The 18,097-nt window shown below is 37.4% G+C and overlaps 3 protein-coding genes across 3 annotated transcripts; 1 reads left to right on the plus strand and 2 right to left on the minus strand.

The window, feature by feature from the left end:
* Positions 1–83: 83 nt before the first annotated feature.
* LOC121772580 (NADH dehydrogenase [ubiquinone] iron-sulfur protein 4, mitochondrial-like) lies at positions 84–3,292 on the minus strand. Its single transcript, XM_042169729.1, has 5 exons — positions 3,031–3,292; positions 2,663–2,751; positions 1,381–1,510; positions 1,101–1,130; positions 84–374 (listed from the first exon to the last, which is right to left on the minus strand). The coding sequence occupies exons 1-5, from the start codon at positions 3,184–3,186 to the stop codon at positions 315–317; spliced, it is 465 nt and encodes a 154-aa protein (XP_042025663.1). The 5' UTR covers positions 3,187–3,292; the 3' UTR covers positions 84–314.
* Positions 3,293–4,091: 799 nt separating this feature from the next.
* On the plus strand, positions 4,092–8,036 carry LOC121769859 (single myb histone 6-like). The gene is made up of 7 exons (XM_042166622.1): positions 4,092–4,314; positions 5,394–5,598; positions 5,669–5,886; positions 6,284–6,368; positions 6,711–6,794; positions 7,157–7,512; positions 7,610–8,036. Coding segments are annotated over exons 2-7 (894 nt in total). The 5' UTR covers positions 4,092–4,314; positions 5,394–5,448; the 3' UTR covers positions 7,611–8,036.
* Positions 8,037–9,201: 1,165 nt separating this feature from the next.
* LOC121769860 (50S ribosomal protein L7/L12-like) lies at positions 9,202–10,032 on the minus strand. The gene has a single exon (XM_042166623.1). It carries the CDS (start codon positions 9,916–9,918, stop codon positions 9,436–9,438), a length of 483 nt encoding a protein of 160 aa, XP_042022557.1. The 5' UTR covers positions 9,919–10,032; the 3' UTR covers positions 9,202–9,435.
* Between the last annotated feature and the right edge of the window lie 8,065 nt (positions 10,033–18,097).

The raw sequence follows: 18,097 nt of genomic DNA on the forward strand, positions 1-18,097 counted from the left end.
TTAGAAGCCTAAATTTTGAATCTTATATAGGTTTGACAGTGAAAAGGTATTGGCTATCAAGTTAGGAAATGAAAACAGGCCTATAAAAGCAAAAACAACTTTGTTTTCTTCAATCATTCTGTAATACATAGGTATCTTGTCTTACAACAAATGAAACAAGTGCAAAGTGGACTGAACTGAACCCCTGCACAAACAAAGCAAGCATGAAGGAATCCAATGTTGTAGTATGATTTATTCATTCCAAGGATTACACGAAGTACCCATCCTTGGTCATTCTAAGCTAAACCCCCGAGCAAAGGATAAAACTTGAAAAATTAGCTTGCCTCAGACGCAGGAGGGCCCTTCCATTTGAAGTTGTCTGCGTATGCCTTCACCTGCAAACCAAGTAGGAAGAATACCATAAGTCCTGAAAGACCTCAAATGGAGTATCATTTTGTATTCATCTTTGCAGGAATTTTAGTGAGCAAGGGGAGAATGTACACATATCTTCTAGAACAAAAGAAATAATTACTAGCAACAGAAAGTAATGGTCTCACAATCACCACACACCACAGTTTGTGTATAGTGTAACTATCAAATTGTTAACTAGAAGGCCAGGTCACAGCACTTTGTTTTTTCTTTTCTATTTTAAATATGTAACAGGCCACTGCTAGGAAAGCAATTTAGTTATCCAAAGCACGTTTAAGTAATCCTGCCAAAAATCACTTGGAAAGGAGCACTATCTGCCAAATACCCTTTCATCCAAAACATAAGACGTTCATTTTAATATCTACTACCAAATAACCTTTGAAATTAATAGTGTACAGTGTGCTCTACATGAAATCATGCATTTTGGTTTCAGAGCACTATTTTGCTAAAAAATCAGCTAGTACTCATAAGAATGAGGATGGTAGCTGTCAAAAACATTTTTAATGTGAGCATATATGTCACACTAAACCAAACATAAAATTCACCATAGGTGAAAAGAAAATATAGAACATATAAAATTAAGGCATTTTAAGTACAAGTTAAACCACAATCTGAGTAAGAGTTCAAGTTTCTTAACAGATTGTTGCTAAATCACTTTGAGCTGCTAAATTGTTAAAATAAGGATATCTAACCTTTAATAATGGGGTGTGGTGCTTCTTGACCTGTGAATAAGAAGCAATATGAAAACATAAGGGGACTTGATTTCATAGTTGAAAATATAAGACTAGAACTTTCAAATGTTAGAACCAGTGAAACAAATATACATGAAAACAATTCAATAGCACAACGATTCACTCTTGACACAGTGCCGTGTCTAATATCTACCCCTGCAAAAAGAGCCTAAATGAAAAGTGCACAATTTTAAACTTAGTAATTTTGTTCACTTGGGATCTCAGACCAAGGAGACCATACCGTGTACTCCCAACCATGTCTCTCAGCAAATGATACTGCAGCTTCTTGACTGTCAAAGCTTAGTGCAGAATCTCCAACATTGGCATATGGGTCTCCAGTGGATGTCCAACCCATAAGTGGATTCTCCCATCTGAAAATCAGCAACAACAAATGCATATTGACAACCATAATGATACAAAAATCAGTTAATAGTTTATCATAAAACAGAATTGACCAGTACGAATCTGAGGAGAAGAATATATCCCTCCTTACTGCACAGAGTGTCAAAAACACAGCACCAGTTATAAATAGACTGGTTTAAACAGGCAGTATCTATTAGTTTATGAGTGCAAAGCATATGGAACATCTACTTAATGAAAAATGCCAAGTAAGGATGACACCCAATAAACCTTCGTCCTTCAGAGGGGGGCCTTTTCTCCACTCAAAATACACCAAAAACTTGTATTAAAACCCATGCCACACCCCCATTAGGCCTATTTTTAAGGGATGAAGAAAATATATAAAAAAATAGTGTAACCAACAAATTATTTGTCTAGAAACTTGTGCTAAAAGATTATCAAAACATTATGACTATCGATAACATCTTTAATTGTTAGAAAATCAAGAAATCCATTCTTTAAATCCTTAGTGTGTCAGTCCCTAGAACCATCATTTTTATGAAATCCTTTCTCATCTTCATTTCATTCATAATTTAATCTCATTCCTGTATGGTGTATACATTTATCTTCTCATTAGTTGCCAAATATTTTCCTTTCTATAGACATCTCAACTTTATATTCTCATTGTCGGTAAATGTTTCAAGCACAAAGTTGCAAGAAAGTGTTAAGGCAAGTATTTGGGCAGAATAATATTTACATCAGCCTACATGGATATAATAGTTCAACCCATATGGATCAACTAGTACTAAAAGAGCACTGATTCAGCAAAGGCAATCAAATTGATAATATAGGAATCAAAGGGACTTGATGGAGTCAAATGAAAACTTGCTAACTCCAATACTCGTAACACCATTAATTCAAAATTTCAAATGCAGGAAGTCATTGTCAGCTCAAAAGTTTAGCATCAACCACGTTCCTAGAAAGATAATGGAAACTACAACCTGATCCAGCTCAAATTTGACAAAGTGAACACTTTGTCCAATAAAGATCAGACAATACGACATGAAGCCCGGTTTATATTTGTGCCCAATGTTGAGAAATGTAAACAGTGGGTGACCAATTCGTCAAACATAAAGGCTGATTCGGCCAAAGAAAAACTTGCAATCAAGAGAAGAAAGACATACTTTTGCGTGGACAAGAAATTGATTTTCCATCTACCGACCTTCCCAGCTCCTTGCTGAGTAGCAGTTCGGGCAGGTGAGAATATCATAACCTATGCGATACCATAACAATTAACAAATCCAGAGAAAAATATCATGCATCTTTCAAATAAATTAACCTATCAACTTTTGGACTCAATCCAAATAAGATAAATACATAAAATTCGAGGGATTTGGGGAAAATGGATGTCCTAAACAAAGTTGATAAGCATAAAAACAAAGGTATAGCCACTAATACTAAAAATGCATTGATCGAGAAGAAAATACGAAGAGATGAAATTCATCTTCTGTTTACAAAAAAATTCAAAACAAATCGCTAAAATGAAGTATACCTTTCGACGGAGGTGCTCTTGGGGGATGCCCGAAACCGTGCCGATCTCGCCGGGTTTTGTTTCGACCAATGCGCTTTCCGTCGAGAATGCTCTTGGAATCGCCGATCGAGAAATCACGGCGGAATTGCTCGCCAGCCGCCGCAGAGAGCTCGCCATTTCGCGATTGTTAGAATCAGTGCACAGAAATGGATTCCTGGGGTTCTTGTTTGAAGAATTGGGGCTGCAAATATTTGGGGCACTAAAAATATATCAATTCCAACGGAGGGGCAAAATGTGAAGTTTCTCTTTTTCGTTTTTCTAATGAAAAAGGAGATTTTTTTTACGATTTTAGATGAATATAAAATTATTATATCGATCCAGGACTTTTTCACATAAAACATTGCTTCACTTTCTAAACTAAGATTTTATGGCTTTATTAAAATTATGCTCCATTAAATTGTGCCTAATCGTTTATTGCAACGGGTTTGTGCTCAACAATCGTGTCTGCGATATACATATGTAACTCGTATCAATTATAATTATTGCATAATTACGTGTGTCAACTGTATCGACACCTATATAACGTCACTAGTTTAATTGAGTGAACATATGCACTATTAGTTATGCAATGTTTACGGGGAAAATGATCAATACAAAACTTGATCTCAATACAAAATCCAGACCAAATCCTGACCATGAGATTTGACAATCCAATGGTCAATAATTAAACAAAAACACGGAGGGTCATTGTAAAGCAGTTTTAGGTCATATTATAAACTTTGGGTTTGAGGTCATGTTAAGATCATTTCATGTCATCCTTACTATAATGACGTAAAAATAAGCTTACAATGACCTAAAAATGACTTTTGTATGCTTGGTTCTGCATTTTTGTATTAAGAATGGTTTTGCATGGATCAAAATCCATGTCTACGGTGTCCTTTTATTTATTCCCTTATACGACGTCCTTTTATTTATGCACATATAAACTAAAAAAATAAAGTTATCCACTTACATATAAATTTGCAATAATTTATTCTAATATTATTGAAATAAATAATTAATAAATCTGTTATTGGAAAAGTGAATGATTTGGTAGTACAAGGTAAGCTGAAGATTCTTCCAGAAGAAACTCTGCGGCGATTAACCACAAACTGAAATCTCAACCGGGAAATTCCCCCCAAATTCTTCGTATTTCAGACTTCCTTCCGATTAAGGCTTCGATGCTTCTCGATATGCTGAATTTCAATTGCATAAATCAGTCTTTTCATTGAATATTTTTCGAGGAATCACTCGCCTCTGCTCCGGGTATGGCTAATGTATTCAGTTCAAGGCCTTTTCCTTTTTCCCCTTTTCACACACGAAATTGCGTCTCCCCTTTTCACAAGACGACTCATTTTTCACATGGGATTGTGATTATGTAGAAAAAAAATTATGCTGCAGTGATGGAATTGTGTAGATTGAATATGATAGGGGCTTGAATAAACATCTTGGATAAATGCTTAGTTAGCCTCCAAAGGTTTTCTTTCATGTTGCAGTTGATTTTGATGATTGGCGTGGAAAAGAAGCTGCCCTGTTCACTATCTTGCCCTAATGTGTGTATGACTGTGGAATTTGTATGAAAATTTGAACCCTTTAATGCCTTTTACGTTGAATTTTGGCTTTCGTAATAGTGGGACAGACTAGGAATCGGTTTGTGAATTGGCCAAGTGGTAGAATGGTAATAAGTGTGGCGTGAGGTCTTGGGTTCGAGTCCACCGTGGCACGGCCTTTAATTTTATGTTCATTTTCCCATAAAAAAAGACATTCAAGGTTGTGTGTTTCTTGTTAACGGCTAATACTGGCATTAATTTGAGTATATGGGTTGGTAGGGATTGCTTTTCGGGTGCAATTCCCCTCGTTGTTGGAGTTTGTTTATGAGTTCTTGTAACTTATGATCAATTGCAAATGCTGCATTCTCTATTCTTGATCAGTTGAACTAAAGCATGTGTAGAATTCAAATAATTGTAGCTTGGACTGGATTTGTTGATTGCAGTAGTTTGAGTGATGGCTTGACTATCGTGATTCTTGCATATCCAAATGTGATATGCAAAGTATAACAGGTGAAAGGTTGTTGCTTTGGGATATTATCTACCTACTTAGGATGATATGCCTTAATCTTTTGATTGATTATATTGTTCCTCTCATTGGGGTGATTCAGGAATCATTAAATGCTGAGATAATCATGTTTAAAATTTAAAGAAGTTTCCTTATATGAAACATCGTACTTGATAGTATTTGATAAAGATTAATCTTCTCATTATAAAGATTTTGTGCCACTTCATTCTTATTTTTTAGGTCTCAATTGGATTTCTCCTCTAATTGTTCGACGACTCTGCTTTTGGCAGGTTTTAAAAACTAGCATAACTCACTAGGTCATTGTGTGAAAGATTTGGAGTTTCGATGGGTGCTCCTAAGCAGAAATGGACACCAGAAGAAGAAGCTGCTCTTAAAGCTGGCATTCAAAAATATGGAATAGGAAAATGGAGTACTATACTCAAAGATCAAGAGTTCAGCACAGACTTACAGTCACGTTCTAATGTGGACCTTAAGGTAGTAATTACTAGATTTTTATCTGCATTTGCAGAAATTAATATCTTTCAGAGGACTACTTCTGGTATAGGATAAATGGAGAAATTTAAAGTTCATGGCAAATGGTCTTGGATCCCGCCATAGGGCTAGAGTTTCAAGTAAAAGCAGTCAGCTTATCATCAAGCAAGAGGAAGACACTACGACTAGTAGCATGGTGGTTGATACGGATATGGAAGTTATTGGTGTAACTTCCATTGCTGCATCCAATGAATTATCCCAGGATGTAATATTCAAGAAAAACATACCAAGGTTGGACTATGTGATCTGATCAAGTGCCTATTTTAAATTTGTACATTAAGATCCAACTTCTTCATCGCCCACCTTTCTTTCTAAATGTTTTGCTTTTAAGTTTTCAGAACTTGGCCAATCAATTAAGAAAGGAAGTACATTTATTGAATCAAATTTTAAAGGCTCTGTTGATTTTTCCATGCCATATTTCTTGTCAGTGCTGTGGTTATCTCATGTAGCAACTGCTGTCATTATACTGGAAAACAACATTCTTTCATTTTCAGATATCCGAATTTGGTTCAGAAGATTGATTTGGAATTTACTATGTACAAGTTGGGGATAAATACTATTTCTACAATGAATAATTCTAGATGCTCCTTAATACTAAGTCATTTGAGGCTTCTGGCTGTGAATGCAGGATGTGTGATGTTATTCTGGAGGCAATAACAAAGTTAAAGGAATCTCGAGGATCTAGTCGGGCTGCAATTATGCAATACGTAGAGGTACTTGTTTTCTGTCTCTTGATGTGCGTTGTTTAGACTTTAGAATAAAACTGGCTAAAAATGAAGTCTGTTGAAGATTGAGAAAATGCTGGTGTTCAATAATGTCTTGTGATTAACTAAAGTTTTGAAGGTACATAATTTTCTTTGTGTAAACTTACATACAACCTGTCCTGCAAAATAATTGGATTATCTTCACTCTTTCTGTTTATAATTGTTATATGAGAACAATATGATTCAGTTGAAGCATAACTTCATGAATTGTTAGTCTTACCTTTAAGAGTTTTCATATATCACTATGAGCATGAGTTTCTGAATGTGAAATCATATATGGTATATGTGTAGGAAAATTACTCGGTCCCTGCAGATCATGAGAGGACTTTGGCTGCACACTTGAAGATTTTGACAGAAAATGGACAATTGATTAAGGTAGCATTTAGAAATAGATTACTAGTTTCCTTTTCTTTCTGGGGGAATCTCAAATCTATATGTCATACAGCTTTAAGTTGCAGATTATTAGGTAGTAAGTACTGATTTTGTGGCTAATAGCCTTCATCAAATATATTACTACTATTAGTTGTCACATTTGAAGATTGTGATTGGTGCTTTGATTGTATCAAGAGTGAAACACATTTCCGAGCTTTTGCTGTCATATCAAACTTTTTACCTTTGGTTTTGGAGTCATATATACAATATGAAATCAAATTACCTGTACATAGATGGAAGTAAAAAATGAAGAGGTCGGGTAGTTATGATCTTCACCTCGATAATTTGTAGTGTCTGATTGACAGGTGAAGAATCAATACAGAATTGCACCAAAGCTGGTCTCTTTTTGTGCTTTGGAAGAACCAAAGTTGTTGTTACTTGAAAATGGAGCTATGAAGAATACATTTCAAGCAGAGAGAAGCAGCGACGTTGTACTTCTTAGTAAAGCCAAGATTGATGCCGAGCTAGAGGAGATGAGGAGCATGCGCACTAAGGAGGCTGCTGTAGCTGCAGCAAGAGCAGTTGCCGATGCTGAAGCTTTGATGGCAGAAGCTGCGTTGGCAACAAGGGAAGCCGAGGAAGCCGAGGCTGAAGCAGAAGCTGCACAGTGTTATGCTGATACTCTTCAGAAAGAAATGAATTATCAAGCCATCCGTGTCTGGTAAAGTTGAAACCTAACTATTTCTGCTTGCTTCAACGAGTGTCCAAGATTTCAACTTGTATGTCTGAGAGTGCCTTGTTTGATTCTTTCTGTGCAGATCATCTGATTACCTGTCAAGAACCTCATCTTTTTGCAAGCATATATGTCCATATATTGTAGATAAGATGCAGATTTTGAATCTATGAATTTTGTCCCCATAACTGTAGTGACTCGAACCCCCACCTATTGGTTGGAGGAAAAACGCCATACAACCTAAGATGCACTTCACCGTCCTCAACAATCTATAAATTTTGCCCCCATGGTTGTGGTGACTCGAACCCCTACCTATTGATTGCAGGGAAATGTCTTACAAACTATGTTGGTTTTCATCGTCTTCTAAGGAAGTATTTTCTTGCAGAACTCCATGAGAATTGAGTTGCATTAGTATTTTGCAAGCATATATGTCCGTATATTGTACTAGTAGTTAAGTGGCAGGATGTTGAACTATGCATTTTGTCATTTAAAAAAAAAACATTTTTCTCTCATATCCAAGCATCCATCCCTAGGTTTATCCAATTGCTTTGCTTCATTTTTTCTTTGTTTCTAAAAGTTGTGAACCATGGATATCAAATTAGTTGAACTTAGAAGTCCCAACCAAACTATTTTTTCAAATCTCCTCCTATTCTCTGCATATGTTTTATTTTCTTCTATGTTTCTTTTTTTCTTTGTTTTAGTTTTGTTTAATTTACTTTTTTGTAAAATTATTTTACATTTTTATAGACTTAGAGACGTTGAGAATTGAGATAATTAAAGAGGAAGGATAAGATTAAAACCTTTTCCAACTTTCAGCATATTATGACAACCTTGTTGTACGGTAAAATTGATGCAGGGAAGCTTATAAATATAAGGGTGAATTCACAAAGAAATCACACCAACAAGCAAATTAAGTAGTAGTATAAACTCACATTTTACACAACCCCAAATCAAATGCCCAACCACCAAAAGGTTGTTAATGGAACTCAGATCTAAATCTAATCCTATTATGGATCTAATGCAAAAATAATGGAGTAGTATTTTATAAGCTGTATAACTTAAAGAACAAGAATAAAAGGATACAAACTTAAATAAATCAACTAATTAATCTCATCTCCATCAAAAGCTCTATGGAGTACCATATTGTTAAACATCATGGAAAGAATCAAAGAAAAATACTCACACACCTGACACCCCTACTAGGAGGAGAACTGGCCTTGACAAAAGCCACCTCAGACACCTGATTCTAGAAAACAAGAAAGGTAACACATCTTGGTTTTGAACTTCAAAACCTTAGTAAGCATCAACAACAAGAAGATGTTCACTCAAAGCCTTTCAGATATAGCATAAAGATCTGGAAAAATGAAAATGTTCCTCTGTTCTCTGCATTAAGGCCACTCTGAACACAAGAAACTTAGCAAAACCAACTTTTTGTACGTTTTTTCACAGGGCAAATCGACTAATTCAGGACAACACAGAGGCTCGAACGATAATCGGGAGTAAAATTTTGTTACTCACTTATTTCTCTAGTTATCTATTGTTCTTGCAATAAGGAACCAAGAAACAAGGAGAAGCCGTCCATCTCTCCTAAGGCAAGGCAACATGGAGAAAGATCTACTATGCAACACCTAGCAGTTGATATAAGAAAGGGAAAAGCTAAAAACCATAGATGATGAATAGTAAATAGCAATTGCATGATTTGCAGTAATTCATTCATTCATACTGAAGAAGATCTAATCCCGTTCAAAATTCCATCTTTTATAACTAAGACGAACTTGATCGAATTTATAAGCTATTGCTCCGAATAACTGAGAAATCACTGAAGCAATGTTTCATTTCTATTCACGGATCAGAACGATCTCAATAAAACTTAGTCATCAAGGAAAACTACTGAACTATTCATATCTTATCTCATTCCAATACCACGGTGGCGCCAATTTCCTTGAGCTTTGCCACGATTTTCTCCGCCTCCTCCTTGGTAACCCCCTTCTTCACCACAGCGGGCGTTTTCTCCACCAAATCCTTAGCCTCCTTCAGCCCTAAATCAGTGAAAGACCGGATCTCCTTAATCACCTTCAGCTTCGCCGAAGCCTCGAATTTCTCCAATTTCACATCGAACGCCGTCTTCTCTTTGGCGGCAGCGGGGGCAGAGGCGCCGGCTGACGAGGGCGATTGCGCGGCGGGCGCGGAGGCGGCGGCGCCGAATCGATTCAAGCCCATTTTGTGGCGAAATAGGATGACGTAATCATGGCGCTCGATCTTGTTGAGGCCAATCAGCTCCTCGGCGATTCTTTCGAGCTTCTGGGTTCGAGTCTCGGCGGCTGTGCAGAGAGCTCGGTGGAAGAGGGACCGAGCTAGGGAGCTGGAAGGGATTTTGGTGATTATTGAGGACATTATGGATTAGGGCAATATTTGGGGGGTTTTCAGAGACGCATTTGATAACAAGTATGGCGAGCAGATGGGTTTAGGGCTTTAGGCGGTAAGGATATGCAACATTTACTAAAACATTTCCTAATACACTGATAAAAAATTGACAAATGGATATTATTTAAAAAATAAAAGAACTACTTCCACTCCATATTCACTCACGCCAAACAATCTTTCTCTCTTCCCCTGTACCCTTATCCCTCAAAACTGAACAGTTACATTTTGTTATTGACTCTCTCTTTGCCCGTGATTAGGGATGTCAATCGGGCCAGCCCAGCGGGTTTCGGGTCGGCCCTACTCTGGTTTCGGGCTTATCGGGCTGAAATTTAATCGGCTTCTAAATTTTCAGTCCTAACCCTAAACCTTCGAGTTTCGGGCTAGCCCATCGGACTAATCGAGTTTAAGACAAATAATTAAAATTACCACTTATTTATCGGGCTCTAAATTTTCAGCCTTAACCCTAAAATATAAGTCAATCATATAAAAAAGTTAATATTTAAAATTCAAAATATTCATGACATAATTCTATGTGATTGCATAACATAAAGTTAAAAATAAATTTTTTAAGCACATAAAGTTTACACACAATTCTATGGCGACAAGCCGACAATGAAAGAAATAATTCCAGAAAACACTTTCTTTCAAGGCTGATATATATGCTTCATTAAGCTAGAAGCCTAAAATCGTTCAAGGAGAACAACAAAAACAGACTTGTGCCTTATAAATTGAGTTTCCACCTGCCCTATTGCATAAACAAAATAGTCCATGGCTCCATGAGAAATAACCAAAAAGTCAAGCGTTAGCTAACGTTTTAATGACATTCTTCCAAGTCGATAATCTTTGACGCTTTAGCTTGATCTTTAGCTTCCTCTTCATCATCTCCTCATCATCTTCAGAATCTTCATCGTCTATTAACAAAATTACAAATATTAACATATAATATATTTAGATAATCTAGAATTTTATAAAATAAAATACGATCTTACCATTAGAATATCCATGCAACCAATTACGCGTGCAAATAAGAGCTTGCACTTTTTCATGAAGGAGTCTATTTCTGTATTTGTTTAAGACATGTGCTCCAATGCTAAAGGAGATTCGGATGCTACCGTTGTTATAGGAATACTAAGCACGTCACACGCCATCCTAGCAAGTACTCCAAAACTGCCGGATGAATGATCTTTCCAATACTTAAGCAAATCGATTTCAGCATTTTCATCCATCGGAATATCTTCCAAATATACATCCAATGCTGACTTTGCGTCGGAAGTTAGACCTTTGTGCTTCTTATATCCCTAAAACAATAATATTAAAATGTAAGTAAAAATGATAAATAGAATTAATTAGATACAAATATAAATACAAAGAAATATTAAAGAAAAACAGATTACTTACAGCCAGTACATTTGGATTCATTTTCATTTTCCTTACTCCTCCCCTACCTATGAATTTAGGCTCTCCGACTTCGTGATTAGAACTCCCACTAGATTGAGGACCTTTAGACAAAGATGCATCAACCATTTTTTCTTGTACGCATCGTATAGAGTATACAATTTCATCTTCAACCTATTGACTTTGTCCTGGCTTGAAAGAGGATCAAGTGTTGAGTAACAATACTCCACAAGTTTCAACTTCATTCTTGGATCCAACACGGCTCCCATAGAGAGAATGCCGCTATAATCTTCCCAATATTTCTCGAACTTTGATTTCATCAAAAGAGACATCGACCTTACCACTTCATCGTGACTTCTAGAATTCATCTCTAACAATCGAGCAATATTCCACACTTCCATAAAATACAGATTGGAAGTAGGATATGATGAACAAGAAATTAAAGTAGTAATTTCGCAAAATGGTTCCAAGAATTCACACATTACTTTTCCTCTTTCCCAATCTTCTTCTTTCGGACAATGCTTATAAGCTAAATCATCACATTCAAGCATAGAAAAAACCCGTCGATATTTAATTCCACTGGCAAGCATCAAATACGTGGAATTCCAACATGTAGGCACATCCATGCACAATGAAGTAGTACATTCAATATCAACTTTTCGTGCACATTCCTTAAACTTGATCATTCTCGCTTCTGATGCTTTTACATGTTTGATACTAGCTCTAATTTTATCTAAAGCATCACTAGCTACTTTCAATCCTTCTTGTACAATAAGATTCAAAATATATGCACAACATCTCATATGAAAATATTCCCCATTGCATAATAATGAGTTTTGCAACTGAAGCCGTGTTTTCACCATGGCGTTATTAGCAGAAGCATTATCCAAAGTCAATGAAAAGATTTTCCTATCTATTTCCCAATCCACCAAAATGTCAGAAATCTTTTGAGCTAACTCAGGTGCAGAATGTGGAGGAGGCATTGAACAAAATGCAAGTGTTTTGCTATCCAATTTACATTTTTCATCCACATAATGTGCAGTCAAACACATATACCCCGAATTAGTGCAAACAGTCCAAATTTCAGATGTTAAGCACAACATTCCAGGAACACTATTCAATCTTATCCTCAATTTTTCCTTTTCGGATTCATACATATTCATGACATCCAAAGCATGAGTATTTCCAGAGATAAATCTTACACTAGGGTTCAAATACTTCAAAAGAACTCGCATTTCTTTAAATTCAACCCACTTTAATGGAAGATTATGTGCAACTGATGCCTTAATAAACAAATCCCGAACTATTTTTGGGTCTATCACATTATCTTTATCCCTTAACTTCCCATCATGATTAAGAAGCATAGCACCCACATCTCCAAAATTTGGTTTCTTCTTACAAACCAACATATGCCGACTAAAAGTGGAAGTTCCCATTTTCGTACCTTCATATTTCCATCTTTTAAGACATGGATTGCACTTGACATTCTTTCCATCTTTGTCGGGTTCTTCATTTGTGAAGTTATTCCAAACATCGGAAGTTGTTCGTCTCGTCTTAGGCTTTGAATCACCTTGAATCTCCGTATTTTCAATATTAATTGTTGAAGAAGAATCTTCCATTCTTAACAATTCTAAATCTGCAACATAAATATAAATATAATTAGCATGAATTAATCACTAGCCAAAAAATCATGCATAACCAATTCATAAACTAACTAAAATGCCCAGTTTAGCATCTACTGTATTCACACTAATCATTTATACATGTTTATTTGTTTAGTATAGAGTACTCAAACATAGAAGGGATGGAGTATACAGTACTTTGTCTGTTTTTTTTCTTCGAAACTGGGGGATCTGTATAGACCATGCTCATAGTAATACGTATAGTTGTAGTAATTTATTTTTATGGGCTTGGAACATGAGAGTGATAATTATAAAGAATTCTTCCAAAATGCGTGCTTTATATCTTATGTAAAATAAATATAGTATTATTGCGTGAACTTGTCATGAACTTTGTCACGCCCGCATTTTCTAAGGATAGAAAACACGGTTGATCGCGACTAGGGGAGGATTAAAGAAGCGGGAAAGAAAGGGGAAAACAACGCAACTCGACCATAGCTCGAAACAAATGGGAATAACTCGAATAAAATCAGAGTATCTCAACAATCAACTTTCAACAACTCAAAAATGAATATTACCTCAACGATACGAGAACTCAAAAGAAAGACAACTACTTAGCGGAAGCATTTCGAGAGAAGGAATATGCCACGTGTGAAGACATGACACATTCTAAACACTTAATTTCTTCAACGGTCTTGCTCAACACCCACCGCACCCGTCACGCTCAACCTGCAATTTTTTAAAAGAAAAGCAGGGCTGAGTACTTGATGCACTCAGTGGACTCATGCCGAAATCATTTTATAAAAAGTATTTATCATGCCACCATTGAGTGACCTCGGGTTTAACTTTGAAAATGCCCGAGACACTAAAATCATTTCCATTGTAAAATTCGGTTGATCAACCATTTTCCCATAGCTATCTCCCATATCTGATCCATTGATGACAAGGAACGTGGCCACATTCCAAGTCACTAGACCGGCCGACCCAAAAGACGGCTCACGATCTCCATAGGTGTACACTAGCCTGAATAGGGACTCACTCCCTAGACAGACCCGAATTCGATTATCCATTGATGGCAAAAGCCACATCAGATAGGTTCCATAGATAAAACAAAACACGGCATGACAAATATTCATATCATTTTCACATAAAAATATACTTAGGGCATTGCCCTTATTTAAAAAGAAAGCCCACCTCGTTTGTTTAAAGTTTTAACTTGCGCTTCATCCCATCCTCGAAAAATGTGCGTGGAAAGCCTTCGTCATCATGAGTGTTCCCCTTAGCCTATCTCTTTTTAATTTGTAATCTGGCCCAAATCAGTTAAATGGAGTATAAACCAAATAAATCATCCTACTTGCTTTATAAGGCCCGATTCCTTTTATAAAAAAACAAAAAAACAAAAGGCCCAATACCTTTCTAAAACTTGTCTCCAAATTGAGGCCTAAAACTTTCACCCATCTCCCAACGTCTCTCTCTCTCTGACCAAATCGACGCCAATTCCTCCAAATTTCCGTCGGCTTCTCCAATTCATCCCACGACGCCGGCCGCTGCTCGCCGGGAAGACGGAGTGTTGCCGCCACGGCGCTGTCGGCGCAGTCGCAGGGTCAGGCTTCCCCATCTCCGTCGCACGAAGCCACCGCTGCAGTCGGAGTGGAGGAAATCCTGCCGCCGATCCGCCGGGAGGGGCTGCTGCTGTCACGTCCACGCCGTCGCTGCCGAAGTCCAGCCGCCGCTGCTCCAGAGTCGCCGCTGCTGCTGCTGTCCGTTGATTGCGAGGCTGCTGATCGGTTTAGGAGTTGTCGCCGGCCAGATCTGAATCACGGTGAGTCTCCGTCAATGTCTTTCTCGCGCCGCTGCTGTCACTGCCTCGCTGTTCGGTCGTGCCACCACATCGATGTCGCGGTTCTAAAATCGCCGTTACCCTCCATCTCTTCCGTCTCAATTTCTGTCATAGCGCCTTCACGCTTGCTCTTCTCTAATTCAGTTATTCCATACTTCTCTTCGCAGGAGTCAGTTTTGAAAAGTAGAAAGACATGTGATGATGAAAACTGATTTGCGAGGTAGAATGCATATATGTATGTAGGTAGTTGCCGATTCATTGCTATTTTTCAGATTTCATGGCTCATGGCAGATCATGTGGCCTGATTTATTGGTAACCGATTATTGAGAAGATTCTACAGCGGTTTTCATCTCCAATTGGGCTTCAAAATGTAATTTCAATAAAAAGAATTGGGCTTGGAAAATTAAAGAGAATTGGGTTAGGAAAGAATAATGGTTTAAGCCCAAAATGTAAAATTCTTCTCTCGACAAAAGAAATAGGATCGAAAAATTTTCAAGTGTACAAACAACGGTCCTTTCAAAAACACAATAAAAGGGTAGAAAAAGTCGGGGTGTTACAATCTACCCATCTTAACAAAAATTTCGTCCCGAAATTTGCTTACGTCCTTCGAATATAGAATTTCTCCATCATCTTGTCTTCCAAGCAGCTTCCTCGTGTCGTTTAATTAACATTGTAGTTGAAAGTCACATCGCTGCCACTTTAATAAATTACGCGAGATTAGACTATATTAAATTAAATCGCGCACTCTGCATCATCCCTCCTTGTTTTGCACCCTCCTTTGCATTTGAACTTCATTTCATCTTCGCTATCTTCCACTTCTTGAAATCTTCCTCGTATTCTTTTTGTTCTTGTCGTTCAGGGAAAACATAGGAAAGTAAAAATAGTTCACACATCAAGCTTGCTCCAACGTTTCACGCAATTCCAAGAAAAAGTTTCATGGTCCATCGGCCTCCATTTGCACTCTCGATCTCCTTGCCTCGTCGTGCCTTGACAAATTAGGGGTTCACCCCAAACTTTCAGATTCTCGTTCGTTTGTGTCACTCGGGAAAGTGATAGATTATTTCAACTTAAAACTACGGTGCGCGCGTATTCAATCTAGCCTACAACATAAGCACTCTATGTTCGCCACATACTTCATCATCTCTCATCTCAACATCTACCACAATTAACGTCATTCATACCACAAGATGAACACACCACATTTTCACATCTCATAGCTAAACACTTTCGCACCTCACATTTGCATTCATAAAATTTTGACACAAAAGCTTTCTTCAAACTCTTTCACACTTTCCTAAAATTTCCACATCTCACTTTTAAAGTAAAAGTTTTGACTCAAAACTAAAATATACTTTCGCATAAACTTTCATCCATCGTATAAAACACTCTATAGAATAACGCATCATACTTTGCACCTCATAACATAAATATCATCATACTTCCATAGCTCAATTTTCCAAACGTAAAAGTTAAAACTATTTTTCTCGAAACTCAAAAATTTTCGAATAATTCATAAACACAGTATTTCCATTGATCATTTTTTTTCATAAAAGATAAATCACCCCATTGCATAACATACATCTTTCTATCACCATAGATTTTCATATTCTCGCAAAACACACACCCACATATATATATATCATAGCTCCTCTATCCCATTGTAAAACATACTTTGTTTTCATAACCATAGCTCTTCTATCCCATTGTAAAACAAACTTTGTTTTCATAACCATAGCTCATATATCCCATTATAAAACATACTTTGTTTTTCCTATCCATAGTTTCTCTTCTCCTTTCCTGAAAACTTTCTCATAAATTTTTTTTCATAAATTAAATTACCTCTTTCTTGATTGAGCGTGGCGAAGCGGGATGTTGAGCCTTCAATGCATAATTATTATTATCATTATTATTATTATCACTATTATTTTAGTCTAGCGAAACAAGTCTAGACTAAGACTGAAAAAGACTCTCGAGTCCAGAGCGGAAAGAAAAATTGCTCTGATACCACTTTGTCACGCCCGCATTTTCTAAGGATAGAAAACACGGTTGATCGCGACTAGGGGAGGATTAAAGAAGCGGGAAAGAAAGGGGAAAACAACGCAACTCGACCATAGCTCAAAACAAATGGGAATAACTCGAATAAAATCAGAGTATCTCAACAATCAACTTTCAACAACTCAAAAATGAATATTACCTCAACGATACGAGAACTCAAAAGAAAGACAACTACTTAGCAGAAGCATTTCGAGAGAAGGAATATGCCACGTGTGAAGACATGACACATTCTAAACACTTAATTTCTTCAACGGTCTTGCTCAACACCCACCGCACCCGTCACGCTCAACCTGCAATTTTTTAAAAGAAAAGCAGGGCTGAGTACTTGATGCACTCAGTGGACTCATGCCGAAATCATTTTATAAAAAGTATTTATCATGCCACCATTGAGTGACCTCAGGTTTAACTTTGAAAATGCCCGAGACACTAAAATCATTTCCATTGTAAAATTCGATTGATCAACCATTTTCCCATAGCTATCTCCCATATCTGATCCATTGATGACAAGGAACGTGGCCACATTCCAAGTCACTAGACCGGCCGACCCAAAAGACGGCTCACGATCTCCATAGGTGTACACTAGCCTGAATAGGGACTCACTCCCTAGACAGACCCGAATTCGATTATCCATTGATGGCAAAAGCCACATCAGATAGGTTCCATAGATAAAACAAAACACGGCATGACAAATATTCATATCATTTTCACATAAAAATATACTTAGGGCATTGCCCTTATTTAAAAAGAAAGCCCACCTCGTTTGTTTAAAGTTTTAACTTGCGCTTCATCCCATCCTCGAAAAATGTGCGTGGAAAGCCTTCGTCATCATGAGTGTTCCCCTTAGCCTATCTCTTTTTAATTTGTAATCTGGCCCAAATCAGTTAAATGGATTATAAACCAAATAAATCATCCTACTTGCTTTATAAGGCCCGATTCCTTTTATAAAAAAACAAAAAAACAAAAGGCCCAATACCTTTCTAACTCTTGTCTCCAAATTGAGGCCTAAAACTTTCACCCATCTCCCAACGTCTCTCTCTCTCTGACCAAATCGACGCCAATTCCTCCAAATTTCCGTCGGCTTCTCCAATTCATCCCACGACGCCGGCCGCTGCTCGCCGGGAAGACGGAGTGTTGCCGCCACGGCGCTGTCGGCGCAGTCGCAGGGTCAGGCTTCCCCATCTCCGTCGCACGAAGCCACCGCTGCAGTCGGAGTAGAGGAAATCCTGCCGCCGATCCGCCG

Source organism: Salvia splendens, chromosome 16 (assembly GCF_004379255.2).
Source record: "Salvia splendens isolate huo1 chromosome 16, SspV2, whole genome shotgun sequence".
In the NCBI taxonomy this organism is placed as follows: Eukaryota; Viridiplantae; Streptophyta; class Magnoliopsida; order Lamiales; family Lamiaceae; genus Salvia; species Salvia splendens.